At 45.8% G+C, this 21,572-nt stretch overlaps 1 protein-coding gene across 6 annotated transcripts in view; it reads right to left on the reverse strand.

Moving 5' to 3' along the window:
• The window catches only part of LOC109424776 (eye-specific diacylglycerol kinase), a 596,032-nt gene that overhangs the window by 123,398 nt on the left and 451,062 nt on the right, over positions 1–21,572 (reverse strand). For all 6 annotated transcript variants that reach the window (XM_062844213.1, XM_062844212.1, XM_062844211.1 and 3 more), the window contains one exon: positions 8,155–8,358. In XM_062844213.1, coding sequence (XP_062700197.1) covers positions 8,155–8,358 — 204 coding nt within the window. The remainder of the gene's footprint in view (positions 1–8,154; positions 8,359–21,572) is intronic.

Raw genomic sequence — 21,572 nt, forward strand, 5'->3', positions numbered from 1 at the left:
AATTTTTTAATCAATGTCTGAATATTATATGATAGTAAGCATCAACCCTATCGACATTTTTATATTATTGCATTTCTAGTATCTTTGGAGGTTCTGTTGAGAATCCTGAGAGGATTTTGTTGAGAAAAGAAAAGAAGAAATTACATCTCAATAATGGAACCAAAACTCGAAAAATTAAATTAAATCAAAACTATTTGTCACGCATGTATAACATATTTTTCTTAAGCAACAAATTCAGAGCACCATGTAAAATTACACATATGAACTTATTAGTTTACGGCGCAAATGTGTAATTTTACATAATGCTGTAAAGTTACTGTTTTGGTACAAAATGATATATTAACGACGTAAGAAGTTTCGCCATGTATCATGCGTAAATTTGAAATAATTCCCAGTAATTTTACATCTAGTGAATTCAAATGTAAAAAAAAATGCTTCAAAACCTTTATAAAACTCAAAAAACTGTTTTTGAAAATTTAAATTTTCAAAACATATCTGAAAATTATATGATAGTAAGCAACATCCCTTTCAACATTTATATTATGAGCATTTCTAGTATCTTTGGAGGTTTTATCAATGCTAAACTGATTTTGAGCAGCTCAAAGCCGTCTTAAATCCCTGTTAAAACCAGTATTTGTACCAGTACATTCGACAAAATTTCAATTGAAAGTCTTTCTTTCCGTGTTAAAAAATACGTTTTTGGGGGTGCGTTTACAGAACATCGCAGAGCAGCTTTTCCCAAACTTATCCGCTCGACAAACTTCGACAGAAGGAATTTGACACCGGCAAAATTCATCAGGACTTGGACGTGTCCCAGCCAGATGTCCGTCTACCGTGCACACTCACACCCATACGACGATAAGTGTAATTAATTGTTCCGGTGAGTGGCGGCAGCAGCCTAGAATGCTCACACTCTGGGGAATTTTGAATTCGGAACTTAGAATTCGATGTGGTCAGCCGGAAGAGCGGAAAGTTAATGCCGATGGGGAATGTGACAATGGAAGCCGAAAGTCAGTGGCCGAGATAATTGATTGGGGAGAAGTTTGTTTGGCGAGAAAGCGGCTTAGAATTGGAATTATTGAATGATTGATCGGGACGATGAGGACGACGACGACGACTGCGACGGGAAGTTTGCAACGGACGATATGATTAATTGAAATCGATGGCTTGGAAAATTATGAATTTGCTGCTCGAAAGAATTCGTTGGCAAAAGTTGGAATAAGCTTTCTTCAACTCGAAGAGACACAATAAGTTTGTGATAAAAGATTATAGAGTTTTCTAAAGAAATCTATTTCAGAAGGCCGATTTAACATTTTTTTAGCTTTTAAATCTTCTTAAAAGAATGCCTAAACTTTACATCACATAGAACAGTTCCAAGTTTATCATTAGAACATGGACATTAGAACATCAGTATCCTAGACAGAACATGAGTACAAGGAAATCCTCACCAGAATCCAGCGAGGATTCTCAAAAGAGTCCTGAGAAAATCTTACCAAAATCCCGAAAGGTTTTACATCATTATCCTGAGAAGATTCTCTCCAGAATCCTGAGAGGATTCTCTCCAGAGTCCTGAGAGGATTCTCTCCAGAATCCTGAGATGATTCTCTCCAGAATCCTGAGAGGATTCTCTCCAGAATCCTGAGAGGATTCTCTCCAGAATCCTCAGAAAGGATTCTCTCCAGAATCCTCAGAAAGGATTATCTCCAGAATCCTCAGAAAGGATTCTCTCCAGAATCCTCAGAAAGGATTCTCTCCAGAATCCTCAGAAAGGATTCTCTCCAGAATCCTCAGAAAGGATTCTCTCCAGAATCCTCAGAAAGGATTCTCTCCAGAATCCTCAGAAAGGATTCTCTCCAGAATCCTCAGAAAGGATTCTCTCCAGAATCCTCAGAAAGGATTCTCTCCAGAATCCTCAGAAAGGATTCTCTCCAGAATCCTCAGAAAGGATTCTCTCCAGAATCCTCAGAAAGGATTCTCTCCAGAATCCTCAGAAAGGATTCTCTCCAGAATCCTCAGAAAGGATTCTCTCCAGAATCCTCAGAAAGGATTCTCTCCAGAATCCTCAGAAAGGATTCTCTCCAGAATCCTCAGAAAGGATTCTCTCCAGAATCCTCAGAAAGGATTCTCTCCAGAATCCTCAGAAAGGATTCTCTCCAGAATCCTCAGAAAGGATTCTCTCCAGAATCCTCAGAAAGGATTCTCTCCAGAATCCTCAGAAAGGATTCTCTCCAGAATCCTCAGAAAGGATTCTCTCCAGAATCCTCAGAAAGGATTCTCTCCAGAATCCTCAGAAAGGATTCTCTCCAGAATCCTCAGAAAGGATTCTCTCCAGAATCCTCAGAAAGGATTCTCTCCAGAATCCTCAGAAAGGATTCTCTCCAGAATCCTCAGAAAGGATTCTCTCCAGAATCCTCAGAAAGGATTCTCTCCAGAATCCTCAGAAAGGATTCTCTCCAGAATCCTCAGAAAGGATTCTCTCCAGAATCCACAGAAAGGATTCTCTCCAGAATCCACAGAAAGGATTCTCCTCAGAATCCTGAAAGGATTCTCCTCAGAATCCTGAAAGAATTCTCCTCAGAATCCTGAAAGGATTCTCCTCAGAATCCTGAAAGGATTCTCCTCAGAATCCTGAAAGGATTCTCCTCAGAATCCTGAAAGGATTCTCCTCAGAATCCTGAAAGGATTCTCCTCAGAATCCTGAAAGGATTCTCCTCAGAATCCTGAAAGGATTCTCCTCAGAATCCTGAAAGGATTCTCCTCAGAATCCTGAAAGGATTCTCCTCAGAATCCTGAAAGGATTCTCCTCAGAATCCTGAAAGGATTCTCCTCAGAATCCTGAAAGGATTCTCCTCAGAATCCTGAAAGGATTCTCCTCAGAATCCTGAAAGGATTCTCCTCAGAATCCTGAAAGGATTCTCCTCAGAATCCTGAAAGGATTCTCCTCAGAATCCTGAAAGGATTCTCCTCAGAATCCTGAAAGGATTCTCCTCAGAATCCTGAAAGGATTCTCCTCAGAATCCTGAAAGGATTCTCCTCAGAATCCTGAAAGGATTTTCCTCAGAATCCTGAAAGGATTCTCCTCAGAATCCTGAAAGGATTCTCCTCAGAATCCTGAAAGGATTCTCCTCAGAATCCTGAAAGGATTCTCCTCAGAATCCTGAAAGGATTCTCCTCAGAATCCTGAAAGGATTCTCCTCAGAATCCTGAAAGGATTCTCCTCAGAATCCTGAAAGGATTCTCCTCAGAATCCTGAAAGGATTCTCCTCAGAATCCTGAAAGGATTCTCCTCAGAATCCTGAAAGGATTCTCCTCAGAATCCTGAAAGGATTCTCCTCAGAATCCTGAAAGGATTCTCCTCAGAATCCTGAAAGGATTCTCCTCAGAATCCTGAAAGGATTCTCCTCAGAATCCTGAAAGGATTCTCCTCAGAATCCTGAAAGGATTCTCCTCAGAATCCTGAAAGGATTCTCCTCAGAATCCTGAAAGGATTCTCCTCAGAATCCTGAAAGGATTCTCCTCAGAATCCTGAAAGGATTCTCCTCAGAATCCTGAAAGGATTCTCCTCAGAATCCTGAAAGGATTCTCCTCAGAATCCTGAAAGGATTCTCCTCAGAATCCTGAAAGGATTCTCCTCAGAATCCTGAAAGGATTCTCCTCAGAATCCTGAAAGGATTCTCCTCAGAATCCTGAAAGGATTCTCCTCAGAATCCTGAAAGGATTCTCCTCAGAATCCTGAAAGGATTCTCCTCAGAATCCTGAAAGGATTCTCCTCAGAATCCTGAAAGGATTCTCCTCAGAATCCTGAAAGGATTCTCCTCAGAATCCTGAAAGGATTCTCCTCAGAATCCTGAAAGGATTCTCCTCAGAATCCTGAAAGGATTCTCCTCAGAATCCTGAAAGGATTCTCCTCAGAATCCTGAAAGGATTTTCCTCAGAATCCTGAAAGGATTCTCCTCAGAATCCTGAAAGGATTCTCCTCAGAATCCTGAAAGGATTCTCCTCAGAATCCTGAAAGGATTCTCCTCAGAATCCTGAAAGGATTCTCCTCAGAATTCTGAAAGGATTCTCCTCAGAATCCTGAAAGGATTCTCCTCAGAATTCTGAAAGGATTCTCCTCAGAATCCTGAAAGGATTCTCCTCAGAATCCTGAAAGGATTCTCCTCAGAATCCTGAAAGGATTCTCCTCAGAATCCTGAAAGGATTCTCCTCAGAATCCTGAAAGGATTCTCCTCAGAATCCTGAAGGGATTCTCCTCAGAATCCTGAAAGGATTCTCCTCAGAATCCTGAAAGGATTCTCCTCAGAATCCTGAAAGGATTCTCCTCAGAATCCTGAAAGGATTCTCCTCAGAATCCTGAAAGGATTCTCCTCAGAATCCTGAAAGGATTCTCCTCAGAATCCTGAAAGGATTCTCCTCAGAATCCTGAAAGGATTCTCCTCAGAATCCTGAAAGGATTCTCCTCAGAATCCTGAAAGGATTCTCCTCAGAATCCTGAAAGGATTCTCCTCAGAATCCTGAAAGGATTCTCCTCAGAATCCTGAAAGGATTCTCCTCAGAATCCTGAAAGGATTCTCCTCAGAATCCTGAAAGGATTCTCCTCAGAATCCTGAAAGGATTCTCCTCAGAATCCTGAAAGGATTCTCCTCAGAATCCTGGAAGGATTCTCCTCAGAATCCTGGAAGAACTCTCCTCAGAATCCTGGAAGAACTCTCCTCAGAATCCTGGAAGAACTCTCCTCAGAATCCTGGAAGAACTCTCCTCAGAATCCTGGAAGAACTCTCCTCAGAATCCTGGAAGGATTCTCCTCAGAATCCTGGAAGGATTCTCCTCAGAATCCTGGAAGGATTCTCCTCAGAATCCTGGAAGGATTCTCCTCAGAATCCTGGAAGGATTCTCCTCAGAATCCTGGAAGGATTCTCCTCAGAATCCTGGAAGGATTCTCCTCAGAATCCTGGAAGGATTCTCCTCAGAATCCTGGAAGGATTCTCCTCAGAATCCTGGAAGGATTCTCCTCAGAATCCTGGAAGGATTCTCCTCAGAATCCTGGAAGGATTCTCCTCAGAATCCTGGAAGGATTCTCCTCAGAATCCTGGAAGGATTCTCCTCAGAATCCTGGAAGAACTCTCCTCAGAATCCTGGAAGAACTCTCCTCAGAATCCTGGAAGGATTCTCCTCAGAATCCTGGAAGGATTCTCCTCAGAATCCTGGAAGGATTCTCCTCAGAATCCTGAAAGGATTCTCCTCAGAATCCTGAAAGGATTCTCCTCAGAATCCTGAAAGGATTCTCCTCAGAATCCTGAAAGGATTCTCCTCAGAATCCTGAAAGGATTCTCCTCAGAATCCTGAAAGGATTCTCCTCAGAATCCTGAAAGGATTCTCCTCAGAATCCTGAAAGGATTCTCCTCAGAATCCTGAAAGGATTCTCCTCAGAATCCTGAAAGGATTCTCCTCAGAATCCTGAAAGGATTCTCCTCAGAATCCTGAAAGGATTCTCCTCAGAATCCTGAAGGATTCTCCTCAGAATCCTGAAAGGATTCTCCTCAGAATCCTGAAAGGATTCTCCTCAGAATCCTGAAAGGATTCTCCTCAGAATCCTGAAAGGATTTTCCTCAGAATCCTGAAAGGATTCTCCTCAGAATCCTGAAAGGATTCTCCTCAGAATCCTGAAAGGATTCTCCTCAGAATCCTCAAAGGATTCTCCTCAGAATCCTGAAAGGATTCTCCTCAGAATCCTGGAAGGATTCTCCTCAGAATCCTGGAAGGATTCTCCTCAGAATCCTGGAAGGATTCTCCTCAGAATCCTGGAAGAACTCTCCTCAGAATCCTGGAAGAATTCTCCTCAGAATCCTTTGAATTCAGCAAGTGATGAAGCGGATGTCCCATGAAGTGACCATTACAGCATTGACCATCTCAACTTAAAACTTTGTTTATCCTGTCTATAATGTCTATGATGCTTTAAAATTGTATGAAGAAAAATGTGTAGAGCTGAAAACTAGCTGTTCCATAGTCACACTCGAATATTAGTAATTGGGAAAAAATGCTATCGAAGAGCGGCAAATAACATCAATGAACCTCTTACATTCTCAAACGGTTGTAGAAGAGCACTCAAGTATCGAGTGGGACACCCGTTCAAATGCTATAATACTGTTGTAAAGAGAGCAACTCAACGCTCACGCGAATAGAGAACCGTGAGGGTTCCGACATTTCTTGTTTTTCATCTTAAGTGTCCCAACTAGTTATGAAAATGGGTGTCCCACGCAAAGTAGCCAAGGGTGTTTTCAGATCAATTTCTGATTAGATGTGTCACTCCAAGCCAATTTTTAGCAGAAAAAAACCTCGCTCGTCGAACACTGCGCGAGCAAGGTGCAGTTTTCGAATCATACGAGCGCGCGTCCTGAAAGATTAACATTTCACAGGGCAGTTTCAGTATTCCATGAAGGAAGATGTTAAGCAAAATACTGTACGATTTGTCCAAATTTCAATTTATTCAACGCAACCTCCGAAAGACTTACTCTAACGAAGAGAAGTTGCTCTCAGAGAGCTCATAGGGTTTTTTTTCTAGCTATGCATTGCTTTCACGAGTGTCTCATATAATTACTGCACATCTATTTGAACTGTTCCAACACGACACTTGTAAAGAATGTAATGGATTTCACGTGAGACACCCATGAAGATCTGGGCTCTGTCGCAAAGAAAAATCCCAAAGAAAACATGCTCTTTTACAGCGAATTATTATTTTACTGACGAATAACCGCAATGCACTTCAATGCAGTTTAGCCATAAAAGCTTGTAAGAGAACTTCTTCTTGTACTACGCTTGGTCTCACGTCATATCGCCATTTCCAAATTAGTGCCCCATCTAGAAGTTAATGCTATGGTTTACTCTACGTCATATAGAATCCGACAGTTATCAATGAACATGTAATGCTGTTTAAAAAAGGTTCTACGAGGGACTCCCGTAATGAATAAATTTCTGTCACGTTGAGGGACATGCAATGGAGCACATTCGTAACACTCAATCCGGATAAGAGGGAAGTTTTGAAGAATGCTACACTACTTTGGCATTTAAATTTTGCCAAAATTATCCACGCAAGCTATAAACATCGTCGATGAACGTCTGATATATTGAAATTGTTATGGAATACCCTTTACGCTGTAATAAAATAAGTACTGTCTGGAACACCCATTAGAAGGCTAAAAATGTGTCTGTGAAATAAGCAACTGAATGCATTACTTATTTCCATCTTAAGTGTCTCAATGAACAATGTACATGGGTGTCCCATGCCATATTCAAATTAATGTGTTAAGTTGTTCCTCACCTCCAAAACTGTTTTCTACATTTCAAAGGCCAGTTTCGAGGGATGTCACAAGACTATAACGTATGATTATTGTTTGAGACATCCACGCTGGCTGTAAATGGTGCGCATCTGTAATATTCAGACATTTGCAAAGGAATAAAAATCGCGTGGGACACCCATGATAGTCTTTAATTCTGATGTGCTCAAGTTGAACTCAATACACACGTGACCAAGGAACTATAGCGATTTCGGATTTCCGTGTTTCTCATCTTGAGTGTCTCAATTAGTAATGCAAATGGGTGTCCCATGCACTGTTCAAATCAAAATTTCATGAAGTGTCTCACCTCAAGGCTGTTTTAACATTTCTAGCAAACGTCTTACGTGAGTGTACCTTTTTCGACTCCAGAAAAACGACCTTTAGTTCCTCAAAAACGGCCAAAAATATATATGGGTGTCCCTCTGGAACCCAACCGTATTATAAATGATAATAATGGGTGTCCCAATGGAAGTTCATTCAATTATAAGTGAAAATTCTAGAAATTAAAACACAATACAATATCTGTGAAGGCCAGCCAATTCGTTGTGATGATGATGGTGTTTGGCAAGCCAGAATACAACGTAATTAACTGGATAAATTAGTAGAAATTCTATATTACAAAAGACCAAATAAAAACTGTAAACCATATAATCCAACGAACAAAACCATAACGATTGCAAAACACAAACTGCAAAACAGCTGGTGTCAGCACCGTAACTAGGAGAATTCACAATAAAAACGGTAACTGTAAAATAGCTTCAAAACTGAACTGCGAGAGAATAGAAACAGCAGCAGTGGTAATAGTAGTAACAAAACTCACCTTCCCGCACTGTTTGCACTTGCCCTTCTCGGTTCGCCGGTGGATCCAGTGGTGGGTCGTCTTGGTCTGCTCCCGGTACTGCCGCACGCCGACGTCCCGGAAGGTGGGCTTGCACTGCAGCTGGGTTCGCTCCATCAGCACCGAGATGCAGCTGGCGTGGGCGATGATCTTGCACGCCGAGCACTTCATCCGGGGGCCGTGTTTCTGGAAAAAGAGTTGGAAAGAAGTGGGGTCGTTAATCGGAAATCCCGAAGCGCTGTGCTAGCGATGGCTGGTTGTAAAGTACGTTAATTTATTGATGGGAGTGCCATAAAGACACGGTCCTCAAGCTGGTTGCCAGCGTCGTCGGGAACGACGCGAAAACCCATGTTCCATGTTCCCCGGTGTGATCAGATTTGCCAACGAGAGTGCAGCAGTGTGTGGGAGTCCTTGTCGCGATTAGATTCGCAGGATCCATATTGAATGGTTCGTACAACTCTATAATAAAGTTAGTCGTCGGCTACGGCGACAGCGACGAAGACTTTGGCGACAACGAACAGTTAAGCTAAGCTCCACGGGAGTTTCGTCGTCTTCATTCTCCAGTCCCATAGTGTGCCATAACTAATCCGTTAAATGATATCTGAAACTTGTGCCATTACGATTTGGAAACGACCGGCGGCGACAACGAGTAAACGATAAGAAATCTCAGCGAAAGACACCACGAGCAGTCGCGTTCGTATCGAATTGTATGAAAGGAGAAATCACAAGCGTAGCAAGGCGTGGGACACCCGTAAAAGCAGAAGGAGTGTGGCCTTATTTGCAAAAATAAACAGTGAAGAAAAGACCCAATCGTAATTTTTGGGTGTTACAGAAACATATCAATCAGTCTACGAATGTCTCACTTTGTGTCTCTCCATGGTGTGTCTCAAATCACCATAATGAGCTAATGGGACATCCGAAAAACTAATGAAAACTTTAATAAAAGCAAAAGCTTGTTTTTGCTCTCATGGGCAGACGCCGAAGTGATAATGAAGCGGCTTTCATTACTGAGTGCCAAAAATCCGAACTTGTAACAAGGAACGGGTGTCCCATTTCAAGAGGGGTCGATACTACTTGCTATATGTCCCACTGCACCGCAATTGATGTACTGCACGATGCCTCGTCTAGAAAAAAGAATGCAGATAACGTATTAAAGCTAGATTCTGAAAAGCATTCTCTCGCGATTCTGATGAGAATCCTTCCAGGATTCTGAAGAGAATCCTTCCAGGATTCTGGAGAGAATCCTTCCAGGATTCCGGAGAGAATCCTTCCAGGATTCCGGAGAGAATCCTTCCAGGATTCCGGAGAGAATCCTTCCAGGATTCCGGAGAGAATCCTTCCAGGATTCCGGAGAGAATCCTTCCAGGATTCCGGAGAGAATCCTTCCAGGATTCCGGAGAGAATCCTTCCAGGATTCCGGAGAGAATCCTTCCAGGATTCCGGAGAGAATCCTTCCAGGATTCCGGAGAGAATCCTTCCAGGATTCCGGAGAGAATCCTTCCAGGATTCCGGAGAGAATCCTTCCAGGATTCCGGAGAGAATCCTTCCAGGATTCCGGAGAGAATCCTTCCAGGATTCCGGAGAGAATCCTTCCAGGATTCCGGAGAGAATCCTTCCAGGATTCCGGAGAGAATCCTTCCAGGATTCCGGAGAGAATCCTTCCAGGATTCCGGAGAGAATCCTTCCAGGATTCCGGAGAGAATCCTTCCAGGATTCCGGAGAGAATCCTTCCAGGATTCCGGAGAGAATCCTTCCAGGATTCCGGAGAGAATCCTTCCAGGATTCCGGAGAGAATCCTTCCAGGATTCCGGAGAGAATCCTTCCAGGATTCCGGAGAGAATCCTTCCAGGATTCCGGAGAGAATCCTTCCAGGATTCCGGAGAGAATCCTTCCAGGATTCCGGAGAGAATCCTTCCAGGATTCCGGAGAGAATCCTTCCAGGATTCCGGAGAGAATCCTTCCAGGATTCCGGAGAGAATCCTTCCAGGATTCCGGAGAGAATCCTTCCAGGATTCCGGAGAGAATCCTTCCAGGATTCCGGAGAGAATCCTTCCAGGATTCCGGAGAGAATCCTTCCAGGATTCCGGAGAGAATCCTTCCAGGATTCCGGAGAGAATCCTTCCAGGATTCCGGAGAGAATCCTTCCAGGATTCCGGAGAGAATCCTTCCAGGATTCCGGAGAGAATCCTTCCAGGATTCCGGAGAGAATCCTTCCAGGATTCTGGAGAGAATCCTTCCAGGATTCCGGAGAGAATCCTTCCAGGATTCCGGAGAGAATCCTTCCAGGATTCCGGAGAGAATCCTTCCAGGATTCCGGAGAGAATCCTTCCAGGATTCCGGAGAGAATCCTTCCAGGATTCCGGAGAGAATCCTTCCAGGATTCCGGAGAGAATCCTTCCAGGATTCCGGAGAGAATCCTTCCAGGATTCCGGAGAGAATCCTTCCAGGATTCCGGAGAGAATCCTTCCAGGATTCCGGAGAGAATCCTTCCAGGATTCCGGAGAGAATCCTTCCAGGATTCCGGAGAGAATCCTTCCAGGATTCCGGAGAGAATCCTTCCAGGATTCCGGAGAGAATCCTTCCAGGATTCCGGAGAGAATCCTTCCAGGATTCCGGAGAGAATCCTTCCAGGATTCCGGAGAGAATCCTTCCAGGATTCCGGAGAGAATCCTTCCAGGATTCCGGAGAGAATCCTTCCAGGATTCCGGAGAGAATCCTTCCAGGATTCCGGCGAGAATCCTTCCAGGATTCCGGCGAGAATCCTTCCAGGATTCCGGCGAGAATCCTTCCAGGATTCCGGCGAGAATCCTTCCAGGATTCCGGCGAGAATCCTTCCAGGATTCCGGCGAGAATCCTTCCAGGATTCCGGCGAGAATCCTTCCAGGATTCCGGCGAGAATCCTTCCAGGATTCCGGCGAGAATCCTTCCAGGATTCCGGCGAGAATCCTTCCAGGATTCCGGCGAGAATCCTTCCAGGATTCCGGCGAGAATCCTTCCAGGATTCCGGCGAGAATCCTTCCAGGATTCCGGCGAGAATCCTTCCAGGATTCCGGCGAGAATCCTTCCAGGATTCCGGCGAGAATCCTTCCAGGATTCCGGCGAGAATCCTTCCAGGATTCCGGCGAGAATCCTTCCAGGATTCCGGCGAGAATCCTTCCAGGATTCCGGCGAGAATCCTTCCAGGATTCCGGCGAGAATCCTTCCAGGATTCCGGCGAGAATCCTTCCAGGATTCCGGCGAGAATCCTTCCAGGATTCCGGCGAGAATCCTTCCAGGATTCCGGCGAGAATCCTTCCAGGATTCCGGCGAGAATCCTTCCAGGATTCCGGCGAGAATCCTTCCAGGATTCCGGCGAGAATCCTTCCAGGATTCCGGCGAGAATCCTTCCAGGATTCCGGCGAGAATCCTTCCAGGATTCCGGCGAGAATCCTTCCAGGATTCCGGCGAGAATCCTTCCAGGATTCCGGAGAGAATCCTTCCAGGATTCCGGCGAAAATCCTTCCAGGATTCCGGCGAAAATCCTTCCAGGATTCCGGCGAGAATCCTTCCAGGATTCCGGCGAGAATCCTTCCAGGATTCCGGCGAGAATCCTTCCAGGATTCCGGCGAGAATCCTTCCAGGATTCCGGCGAGAATCCTTCCAGGATTCCGGCGAGAATCCTTCCAGGATTCCGGCGAGAATCCTTCCAGGATTCCGGCGAGAATCCTTCCAGGATTCCGGCGAGAATCCTTCCAGGATTCCGGCGAGAATCCTTCCAGGATTCCGGCGAGAATCCTTCCAGGATTCCGGCGAGAATCCTTCCAGGATTCCGGCGAGAATCCTTCCAGGATTCCGGCGAGAATCCTTCCAGGATTCCGGCGAGAATCCTTCCAGGATTCCGGCGAGAATCCTTCCAGGATTCCGGCGAGAATCCTTCCAGGATTCCGGCGAGAATCCTTCCAGGATTCCGGCGAGAATCCTTCCAGGATTCTGGCGAGAATCCTTCCAGGATTCCGGCGAGAATCCTTCCAGGATTCCGGCGAGAATCCTTCCAGGATTCCGGCGAGAATCCTTCCAGGATTCCGGCGAGAATCCTTCCAGGATTCCGGCGAGAATCCTTCCAGGATTCCGGCGAGAATCCTTCCAGGATTCCGGCGAGAATCCTTCCAGGATTCCGGAGAGAATCCTTCCAGGATTCCGGCGAGAATCCTTCCAGGATTCCGGCGAGAATCCTTCCAGGATTCCGGCGAGAATCCTTCCAGGATTCCGGCGAGAATCCTTCCAGGATTCCGGCGAGAATCCTTCCAGGATTCCGGCGAGAATCCTTCCAGGATTCCGGCGAGAATCCTTCCAGGATTCCGGCGAGAATCCTTCCAGGATTCCGGCGAGAATCCTTCCAGGATTCCGGCGAGAATCCTTCCAGGATTCCGGCGAGAATCCTTCCAGGATTCCGGCGAGAATCCTTCCAGGATTCCGGCGAGAATCCTTCCAGGATTCCGGCGAGAATCCTTCCAGGATTCCGGCGAGAATCCTTCCAGGATTCCGGCGAGAATCCTTCCAGGATTCCGGCGAGAATCCTTCCAGGATTCCGGCGAGAATCCTTCCAGGATTCCGGCGAGAATCCTTCCAGGATTCCGGCGAGAATCCTTCCAGGATTCCGGCGAGAATCCTTCCAGGATTCCGGCGAGAATCCTTCCAGGATTCCGGCGAGAATCCTTCCAGGATTCCGGCGAGAATCCTTCCAGGATTCCGGCGAGAATCCTTCCAGGATTCCGGCGAGAATCCTTCCAGGATTCCGGCGAGAATCCTTCCAGGATTCCGGCGAGAATCCTTCCAGGATTCCGGCGAGAATCCTTCCAGGATTCCGGCGAGAATCCTTCCAGGATTCCGGCGAGAATCCTTCCAGGATTCCGGCGAGAATCCTTCCAGGATTCCGGCGAGAATCCTTCCAGGATTCCGGCGAGAATCCTTCCAGGATTCCGGCGAGAATCCTTCCAGGATTCCGGCGAGAATCCTTCCAGGATTCCGGCGAGAATCCTTCCAGGATTCCGGCGAGAATCCTTCCAGGATTCCGGCGAGAATCCTTCCAGGATTCCGGCGAGAATCCTTCCAGGATTCCGGCGAGAATCCTTCCAGGATTCCGGCGAGAATCCTTCCAGGATTCCGGCGAGAATCCTTCCAGGATTCCGGAGAGAATCCTTCTAGGATTCCGGAGAGAATCCTTCTAGGATTCCGGAGAGAATCCTTCCAGGATTCCGGAGAGAATCCTTCCAGGATTCCGGAGAGAATCCTTCCAGGATTCCGGAGAGAATCCTTCCAGGATCCCGGAGAGAATCCTTCCAGGATTCCGGCGAGAATCCTTCCAGGATTCCGGAGAGAATCCTTCCAGGATTCCGGAGAGAATCCTTCCAGGATTCCGGAGAGAATCCTTCCAGGATTCCGGAGAGAATCCTTCCAGGATTCCGGAGAGAATCCTTCCAGGATTCCGGAGAGAATCCTTCCAGGATTCCGGAGAGAATCCTTCCAGGATTCCGGATAGAATCCTTCCAGGATTCCGGAGAGAATCCTTCCAGGATTCCGGAGAGAATCCTTCCAGGATTCCGGCGAGAATCCTTCCAGGATTCCGGCGAGAATCCTTCCAGGATTCCGGCGAGAATCCTTCCAGGATTCCGGCGAGAATCCGTCCAGGATTCCGGCGAGAATCCATCCAGGATTCCGGCGAGAATCCTTCCAGGATTCCGGCGAGAATCCTTCCAGAATTCCGGCGAGAATCCTTCCAGGATTCCGGCGAGAATCCTTCCAGGATTCCGGCGAGAATCCTTCCAGGATTCCGGCGAGAATCCTTCCAGGATTCCGGCGAGAATCCTTCCAGGATTCCGGAGAGAATCCTTCCAGGATTCCGGAGAGAATCCTTCCAGGATTCCGGAGAGAATCCTTCCAGGATTCCGGAGAGAATCCTTCCAGGATTCCGGAGAGAATCCTTCCAGGATTCCGGAGAGAATCCTTCCAGGATTCCGGAGAGAATCCATTCCCTTCGATTCCAACTATGTCCTAGTTTCACCATCGTGCCCACAAACAGCTGCAATCAGCTTGAATTCTGATGCGAGTAGAGGTTGGCGTTACCTCCAGAACCCATGTCTTTCCCAATCACACCGCGCCGCATGTGCGAAATCAAAACGAACCGCACCGACTAGCTGCTGGGACCCAGGAACGTGCAAGATCTGGGGGGCGTCCATCGGAATTGTGGGAAAAAAGGGTGGGATAAGGAGCAAGAGGAAGCGCACATCTTGCAAAAGGAAACCTGACACACGGGAAAAACGCCTCCCTTAATGCGCTTATAATCTCTTCTCGGTTTTCACCCACGAGCACGAGAATATCCTGCCATTCACACCACTGGCTGTGAGTCCACGAAACGGGTCTCACATATGACCGAGCATTCCACCTCTAGAGTTGGATGGATGGATGGACCCGATCGGACAGGATTACATATACAATGATATCAAACATTTTTTTTTTTGGAAATTAAAGCTATTAAACGAAATCTCAAAAAAAGTATAATAATAGAAAAAAATGTGACTGGAACACTAAGAAGTTATAGTCCAATTGAAAATCAAAATTTCTTTCACTTTATACCAAAATAATAGCGAAGGTTGTGCTTTTTAAAATAAAATATCAAGTCTCATTTTTAAGACCAATTAGTTTTAAAGAGGTTTTGAAAACCGTCATAAAACCTAATACTCTCCAATTTAGTTTTATAATATTTCTAAGAAAATTAGATAGGTTTTTTGAGGGACGACAAAGCCTCTACATAACCAAATGGACTTTGATTTTTTTTGCGAATAATTATAAAATTTTATATGGCTGCCAAAATAAAAGTACTTAGGTTTTATAAAAGATTTAGAAACATACACAAAATCAAATGGACTTTAAATTGTTGTCTGAGAATGGTTATTAAATATGGTATGATTACCAAAATATTTGTTTAGGGTAATCAAAAGCCCTACAAAACCAGGTGCACTTTGATTTTTTTTATTGGAATAATGGTTTTAATACAAGGATAGGTTTTATGAAGGATGTCAAAGCCTACACAAAACCAGTTGGACTTTAAATAGTTGTCTGAGAGTAATTATACAGTTTGGTATAATTTAGGACTATGATTTGTATAATTCTGTTACATATTTCTAATCGGCCACCATCACACGGAAAATTGCTGGTTGATTCGAAAGACGACTGTGTGTTTCTGCTCGTTGCGTTCCTCATCGACCTCAACGCACCACCACCCACGTCCACCACGTTCAAAGCCAGGAAGACACGTCGTCCTCATCGTTGTGTGTGGATCTGCTTCTGCTGGCTGCTGGCTCTGCGAGAACGATGCCAGGATTTGGCGTATGAGTGTCAGTCAGTCAGTCTGCTGTCTGTCAGACAGCCAGCGCTGTGTTGGGAGCGCGGTTGAAAGCGACGGACGGGACGGCTGACTCTGATATCGCACTAGCCCCAGTCTTGTGGTGGAAATTTTTCCACGCTCTTGAATGAGGAGGACGAGGAGGAACAAGACGATTTGCGAGGCTTCAGAGCCCCGTGAATCATAAGCGCGACCTACGGTTAATGGTTATGTGCGAGTCTAGGATATTTATTTTTACAAGCTTTTGCAAACGGTTTGCGTGGTGTCAGGGCTCCAATTTTATTACAGCCCTATATTTTTCTCTCAATACGACTTGCTGTCAGATCAATCCTCCACATATTTCATATTTCTCCAATGGTCTGGAACAGACTTGGGTATTCAATGCAATAACGAAACACATTTGAAAACTTAGGAGAGGCTAATAATTACGCTAGCAGAAAGCCATTATATCAAGGGGTTTTCGATCACTGGAATTTACGGAACATAATACAGTTTCATTATATGGAGCTGTATAGATGAATTCAGTACTTGAAACTTCTTGAAGATGATCAGTTATGTACGAAGATCTGTAGGTACTAGCTTGAAGGACTTAGTGTAGATCTCCGACTAGAAAATTATATCAAGTTTATATCATATTGTGTTATGATGTTATAATATTTTTCTATAACTTATTATGTTATAAACAGGAACTTATTATGTTATGCAGGATGATGTTGAAAAAACAAATAGTTCCCTGGTTTAATCAAGATTATAACCTATTTTGTTATTATCATATCAAAATTATAACAAAATGTGATATGAGTTTTGGCCTCAGGATTACTAGTTTCTATCAAAATTTGATACAGTTTTGTAACATTATTTTTCAAACGTCGAAGACTCAAAACTCAATTATATTACAATGAGCTATCAAACAACATTTATAACATAATATGATATAATTGAGTTATTGTATTTTGAAAAAACCAAGGATGTTGAACATGATTATATCACAATTAGTTATAAATATTATGGGCTGTAAGGATTATGTTACATTTTCGTTAAAATTTTCTGGTCGGATCCCCATGAGCACCAAGCCCGTGCACAATGGAGGGGTTTTGGGGGTTAAACCCCTCCCATCGTCGATGTTCCATACACTAGGCACCCCTCCGCCATTTTGCTATATTTAGGAAAATAATACTGCCCAGTAGCACACATGTTCTATAAATGCATATGTGTAACTCTTATATGAACAAATTGTGTCATACATCCCGAGCAAAGTTTCATAACAACCGGATAACATACTGTGTTATCTGATATCAAAAATAATGAACTAAAGTTGTTCTTATTTTGGCTGAATAAGCAGGCAACATAACAAACAGGATAACAACCAAGTATATCGGTGATATCATTGACATGTCTCATTATGTTATCATCAAAGGCTCCCTGATAACAACTTCTGTAAATCAATCAATTTTATCTAATTGAAAACTCTTTTTGTTATCAGAAAGATATTTGCAACAGTCACTGATAACTAACTTCCGTTGTTGTGGTCGTCGATGATGCTGCCAGTTTGACAGGTATAGGAACATGAGTTATCAAGTTGATAACACTAAATTGTAAAATGAGTTCTGGAGCGAACACTAGTTATCAGTTTGATACTGGGCAGTTATTGTATTTTGCTCGGGAACAGTTGCATATACTTTTGTAGAACATAAGTGCTACTCGGGCTCTCTTGTCGCCGTTTATGTGCACCGTTCCGATGAGCAAATTCTGCAGTTCTGCATTCTAAACTTGCGATAGCTGATTACTTGGGCTTGTAAATCTAGTGGCCTTTTCTCCAAAAATGTTCAAAAAATTTTTAGAAAACCTTAGAATTCTCAACTTATTACAATGTTGTTGTATGGGCCTGTTTGAGTGCATTCCGCAATTTGAAAATCTAAATAGATGTGAAATTACGGCTGTACATCTGAAGGCCTTAACTTCAAGGAGTTCTTGAAAGACTGAAGGGTATTTTCAAAGAGGTTTAGGAGCTGTTCGGGAGGGGGAGGTCTTATGAGCCTTCAAAGATCGTTACAAGGTATTTTAGAGGCATTTCAGAGAGTTTTACGGGGCTTCAGGAACGTTTCGAGGGTATTCCCACAGGTTTCAGGAACTTTTGATAGCACTCCCTCTGAAACCCGCTGAGAATCCTCTGAAACTTCCTGAAAATGACTCCGAAAGTCCCATAAAATCGCCATCGGACTCCATGTCCATGGTATCCACGCACCTAAGGCCCTCTGAAATTCTCGAAACCTTAGAAAACGCCTGCGTAACGCCTCTGAAATCCATCAAGAATCCCCTGAAGCTTTTTGGAATGCCAAGCCCCTCGGATCCCATGTAACGCACCTGAGACCCCCTGAAACCTGCAAAATCGCCTGTGTAACTGAAACGTTCTAAAATACCTCCGAAGTTTGCCTAAAGCCCCAATGGATATCATGTATCGCAACTGCGACCCTCTGAAACCATTCATTTATTTAGTTAACATCAAATTCATGATAATACTGAATCAACAATTTGCCGCCATAATACTCGATTTGCAGCTGCAGCTCTCCAACCTCGGTCACGCCCAACACTCGCCAGATCACGCTCCACCTGGTCCGCCCATCGTGCTCTCTGCGCTCCACGCCTTCTTGTACCAACCGGATGGTTAGCAAACACCAACTTTGCAGGGTTGTTGTCCGGCATTCTTGCAACATGCCCTGCCCACCGTATCCTTCCGGCTTTGGCTACCTTCTGGATGCTGGGTTCGCCATAAAGTGCAGCGAGCTCGTGGTTCATCCTTCTCCGCCACACACCGTTCTCCTGCACGCCGCCGAAGATCGTCCTTAGCACCCGTCGCTCGAAAACTCCGAGTGCTTGTATGTCCTCCTCGAGCATCGTCCACGTCTCGTGCCCGTAGAGAACCACCGGTCTTATTAACGTCTTGTACATGGTACATTTGGTGCGGGGGTGAATCTTTTTTGACCGCAGTTTCTTCTGGAGCCCATAGTAGGCACGACTTCCACTGATGATGCGCCTTCGTATTTCACGGCTCACGTTATTGTCAGCCGTTAGCAAGGAACCGAGGTAGACGAATTCTTCTACCACCTCGAAAGTGTCCCCGTCTATCGTAACATTGCTGCCAAGGCTTGTCCTGTCTCGCTCAGTCCCACCTACCAGCATGTACTTTGTCTTAGCCGCATTCACCACCAGTCCGACCTTTGCTGCTTCACGTTTCAGGCGGGTGTACTGTTCTGCCACCGTTCCAAATGTCCTAGCAATAATATCCATGTCATCCGCAAAACATACAAATTGGCTGGATTTCGTGAAGATCGTACCCCGGCTGTTGAGCCCGGCTCGTCGCATAACACCTTCCAGGGCGATGTTGAATAGTAGGCAGGAAAGTCCATCACCTTGTCGTAGTCCCCGTCGAGATTCGAATGAACTGGATAGTTCACCCGAAATCCTTACGCTGTTCTGCACTCCGTCCATCGTTGCTCTTATCAGTCTAGTCAGCTTCCCGGGAAAGCTGTTCTCGTCCATAATTTTCCATAGCTCTGTGCGGTCGATACTGTCGTATGCCGCTTTGAAGTCGATGAACAGGTGATGCGTTGGGACCTGGTATTCACGGCATTTCTGGAGGATTTGCCGTACGGTGAAGATCTGGTCCGTTGTCGACCGGCCGTCGATGAAACCGGCTTGGTAACTTCCCACGAACTCATTTACTTTAGGTGAAAGACGACGGAAGATGATCTGGGATAGCACTTTGTAGGCGGCATTCAAAATGGTGATCGCTCGAAAGTTCTCACACATTAACTTGTCGCCTTTCTTGTGGATGGGACAGATTATCCCTTCCTTCCACTCCTCCGGTAGCTGTTCGGTTTCCCAGATCTTGACTACTAACTGGTGCAGACAGGTGGCCAACTTTTCCGGGCCCATCTTGATGAGTTCCGCTGCGATACCGTCCTTACCAGCCGCTTTGTTGTTTTTGAGCTGGTGGATGGCATCCTTAACTTCCCTCAGCGTGGGAGTTGGTTCGTTCCCGTCCTCTGCTGCACCAACATAGTCATTTCCTCCGCTGCCTTGGTCCTCCGTGCCTACATTCTCTTCGCCATTCAGGTGCTCGTCGAAGTGCTGCTTCCACCTTTCGATCACCTCACGTTTGTCCGTCAGGAGGCTCCCGTCCTTATCCCTGCAGATTTCGGCTTGCGGCACGTAGCCTTTGCGGGATGTGTTGAGCTTCTGGTAGAACTTGCGTGTTTCCTGTGAACGGCACAGCAGTTCCATTTCCTCGCACTCCGCTTCTTCCAGGCGGCGCTTTTTCTCCCGGAAGAGACGGGTCTGCTGCTTCCGCTTCTGTCTGTATCGCTCCACATTCTGTCGGGTTCCATGCTGCAGCATTACCGCCCGCGCTGCATCCTTCTCCTCCAGAATCGCTCTGCACTCCTCGTCGAACCAATCGTTTCGTCGACTCCGTTCTACGTACCCGATAGTGCTCTCAGCTGCGTTGTTGATGGCTGCTTTGATTGTACTCCAGCAGTCCTCTAGAGGGGCCACATCGAGCACACCCTCGTCCGGCAACGCTGCCTCGAGATTCTGCGCGTATGCGGTGGCGACATTCGGTTGCTTCAGTCGCTCTAGATCGTACCGGGGCGGCCGCCGGTAATGTACGTTGTTAATAACGGAGAGTTTTGGGCGCAGTTTAACCATCACCAGGTAGTGATCGGAGTCGATATTAGCGCCACGATAGGTCCTGACGTCGATAATGTCGGAGAAGTGCCGTCCATCAATCAGAACGTGGTCGATTTGCGATTCCGTTTGTTGTGGTGATCTCCAGGTGTAACGATAAGGGAGGCTGTGCTGGAAGAAGGTGCTACGAATGGCCATGTTCTTGGAGGCGGCGAAATCGATGAGGCGTAGGCCATTTTCGTTCGTCAGCTGGTGGGCGCTGAACTTTCCAATCGTCGGTCTGAATTCCTCCTCCTGGCCTACCTGAGCGTTTAGATCCCCTATGATGATCTTGACGTCGTGGTTTGGGCAGCGGTCGTACTCGCGTTCGAGCTGCGCGTAAAATGCGTCTTTGTCATCATCAGTGCTTCCGGAGTGAGGGCTGCGCACGTTTATTATGCTAATGTTGAAGAATCGGCCCTTGATCCTCAACCTGCACATTCTTTCGTCGATCGGCCACCAACCGGTCACGCGCCTCTGCATGTCGCACATCACTATAAAAGCTGTTCCCAGCTCACGTGTGTTGCCGCAACTCTGGTAGATGGTATGATTACCTCTAAACGTTCGCACCATAGATCCTGTCCAACACACCTCCTGCAGCGCTACGATTCCGAACCCGCGGTCCTTCAGTATATCGGCGAGTATGCGGGTGCTCCCGATGAAGTTGAGAGATCTGCAGTTCCACGTACCGAGCTTCCAATCGCAAGTCCCTTTTCGTCGCTGTGGTCGTCGCCATTGGTATCGGTTCGCATTCTTCTCTTGTTGATTTTCCGGTGCTAGTCTTTTTTACGGCTGGCTCGCAGGGCCTGACACCAACCCACTAACCCAGGGAGCTGGGCTTACCTTCCCGGAAGCTACGGGTTCTGCATTGGCATTTCCTCCAACTACAGTGCTAAATAGCTAGGCTCGAGCGCCAGTCTTCGCCGGGGGTGGTGTTTTTAATGGGCGCCCAGGAGATAATATATTACCTGAGCTTCCACCACCCTCTGAAACCACCAACTCTTAAATTCCTGAAAGTTCTCTGAAACTTCTTAAAAAAAAAATGCCTCGGAATTTCCCCCTAAAGCCCCCTTAGACTCCACGTAACGCAACTGAGGCCCTCCGAAAACTTCAAAAACTCCTGCGCAATGCATTTGAACCTCACCGTAAATCCACTAAAACTTCCTGCAATGCCTCCGAAGTCCTCCTAAAACCGCTTTGGACGTCATGTGATGCACTTGAAACCCTCCGCAACGCCCATAAAAACTTGCGTAATTCGAAGGAATTTCCTCTGGAAATTCGAAGAAATTTCCTC

This window comes from Aedes albopictus, chromosome 1 (assembly GCF_035046485.1).
Source record: "Aedes albopictus strain Foshan chromosome 1, AalbF5, whole genome shotgun sequence".
Classification (NCBI taxonomy): domain Eukaryota; kingdom Metazoa; phylum Arthropoda; class Insecta; order Diptera; family Culicidae; genus Aedes; species Aedes albopictus.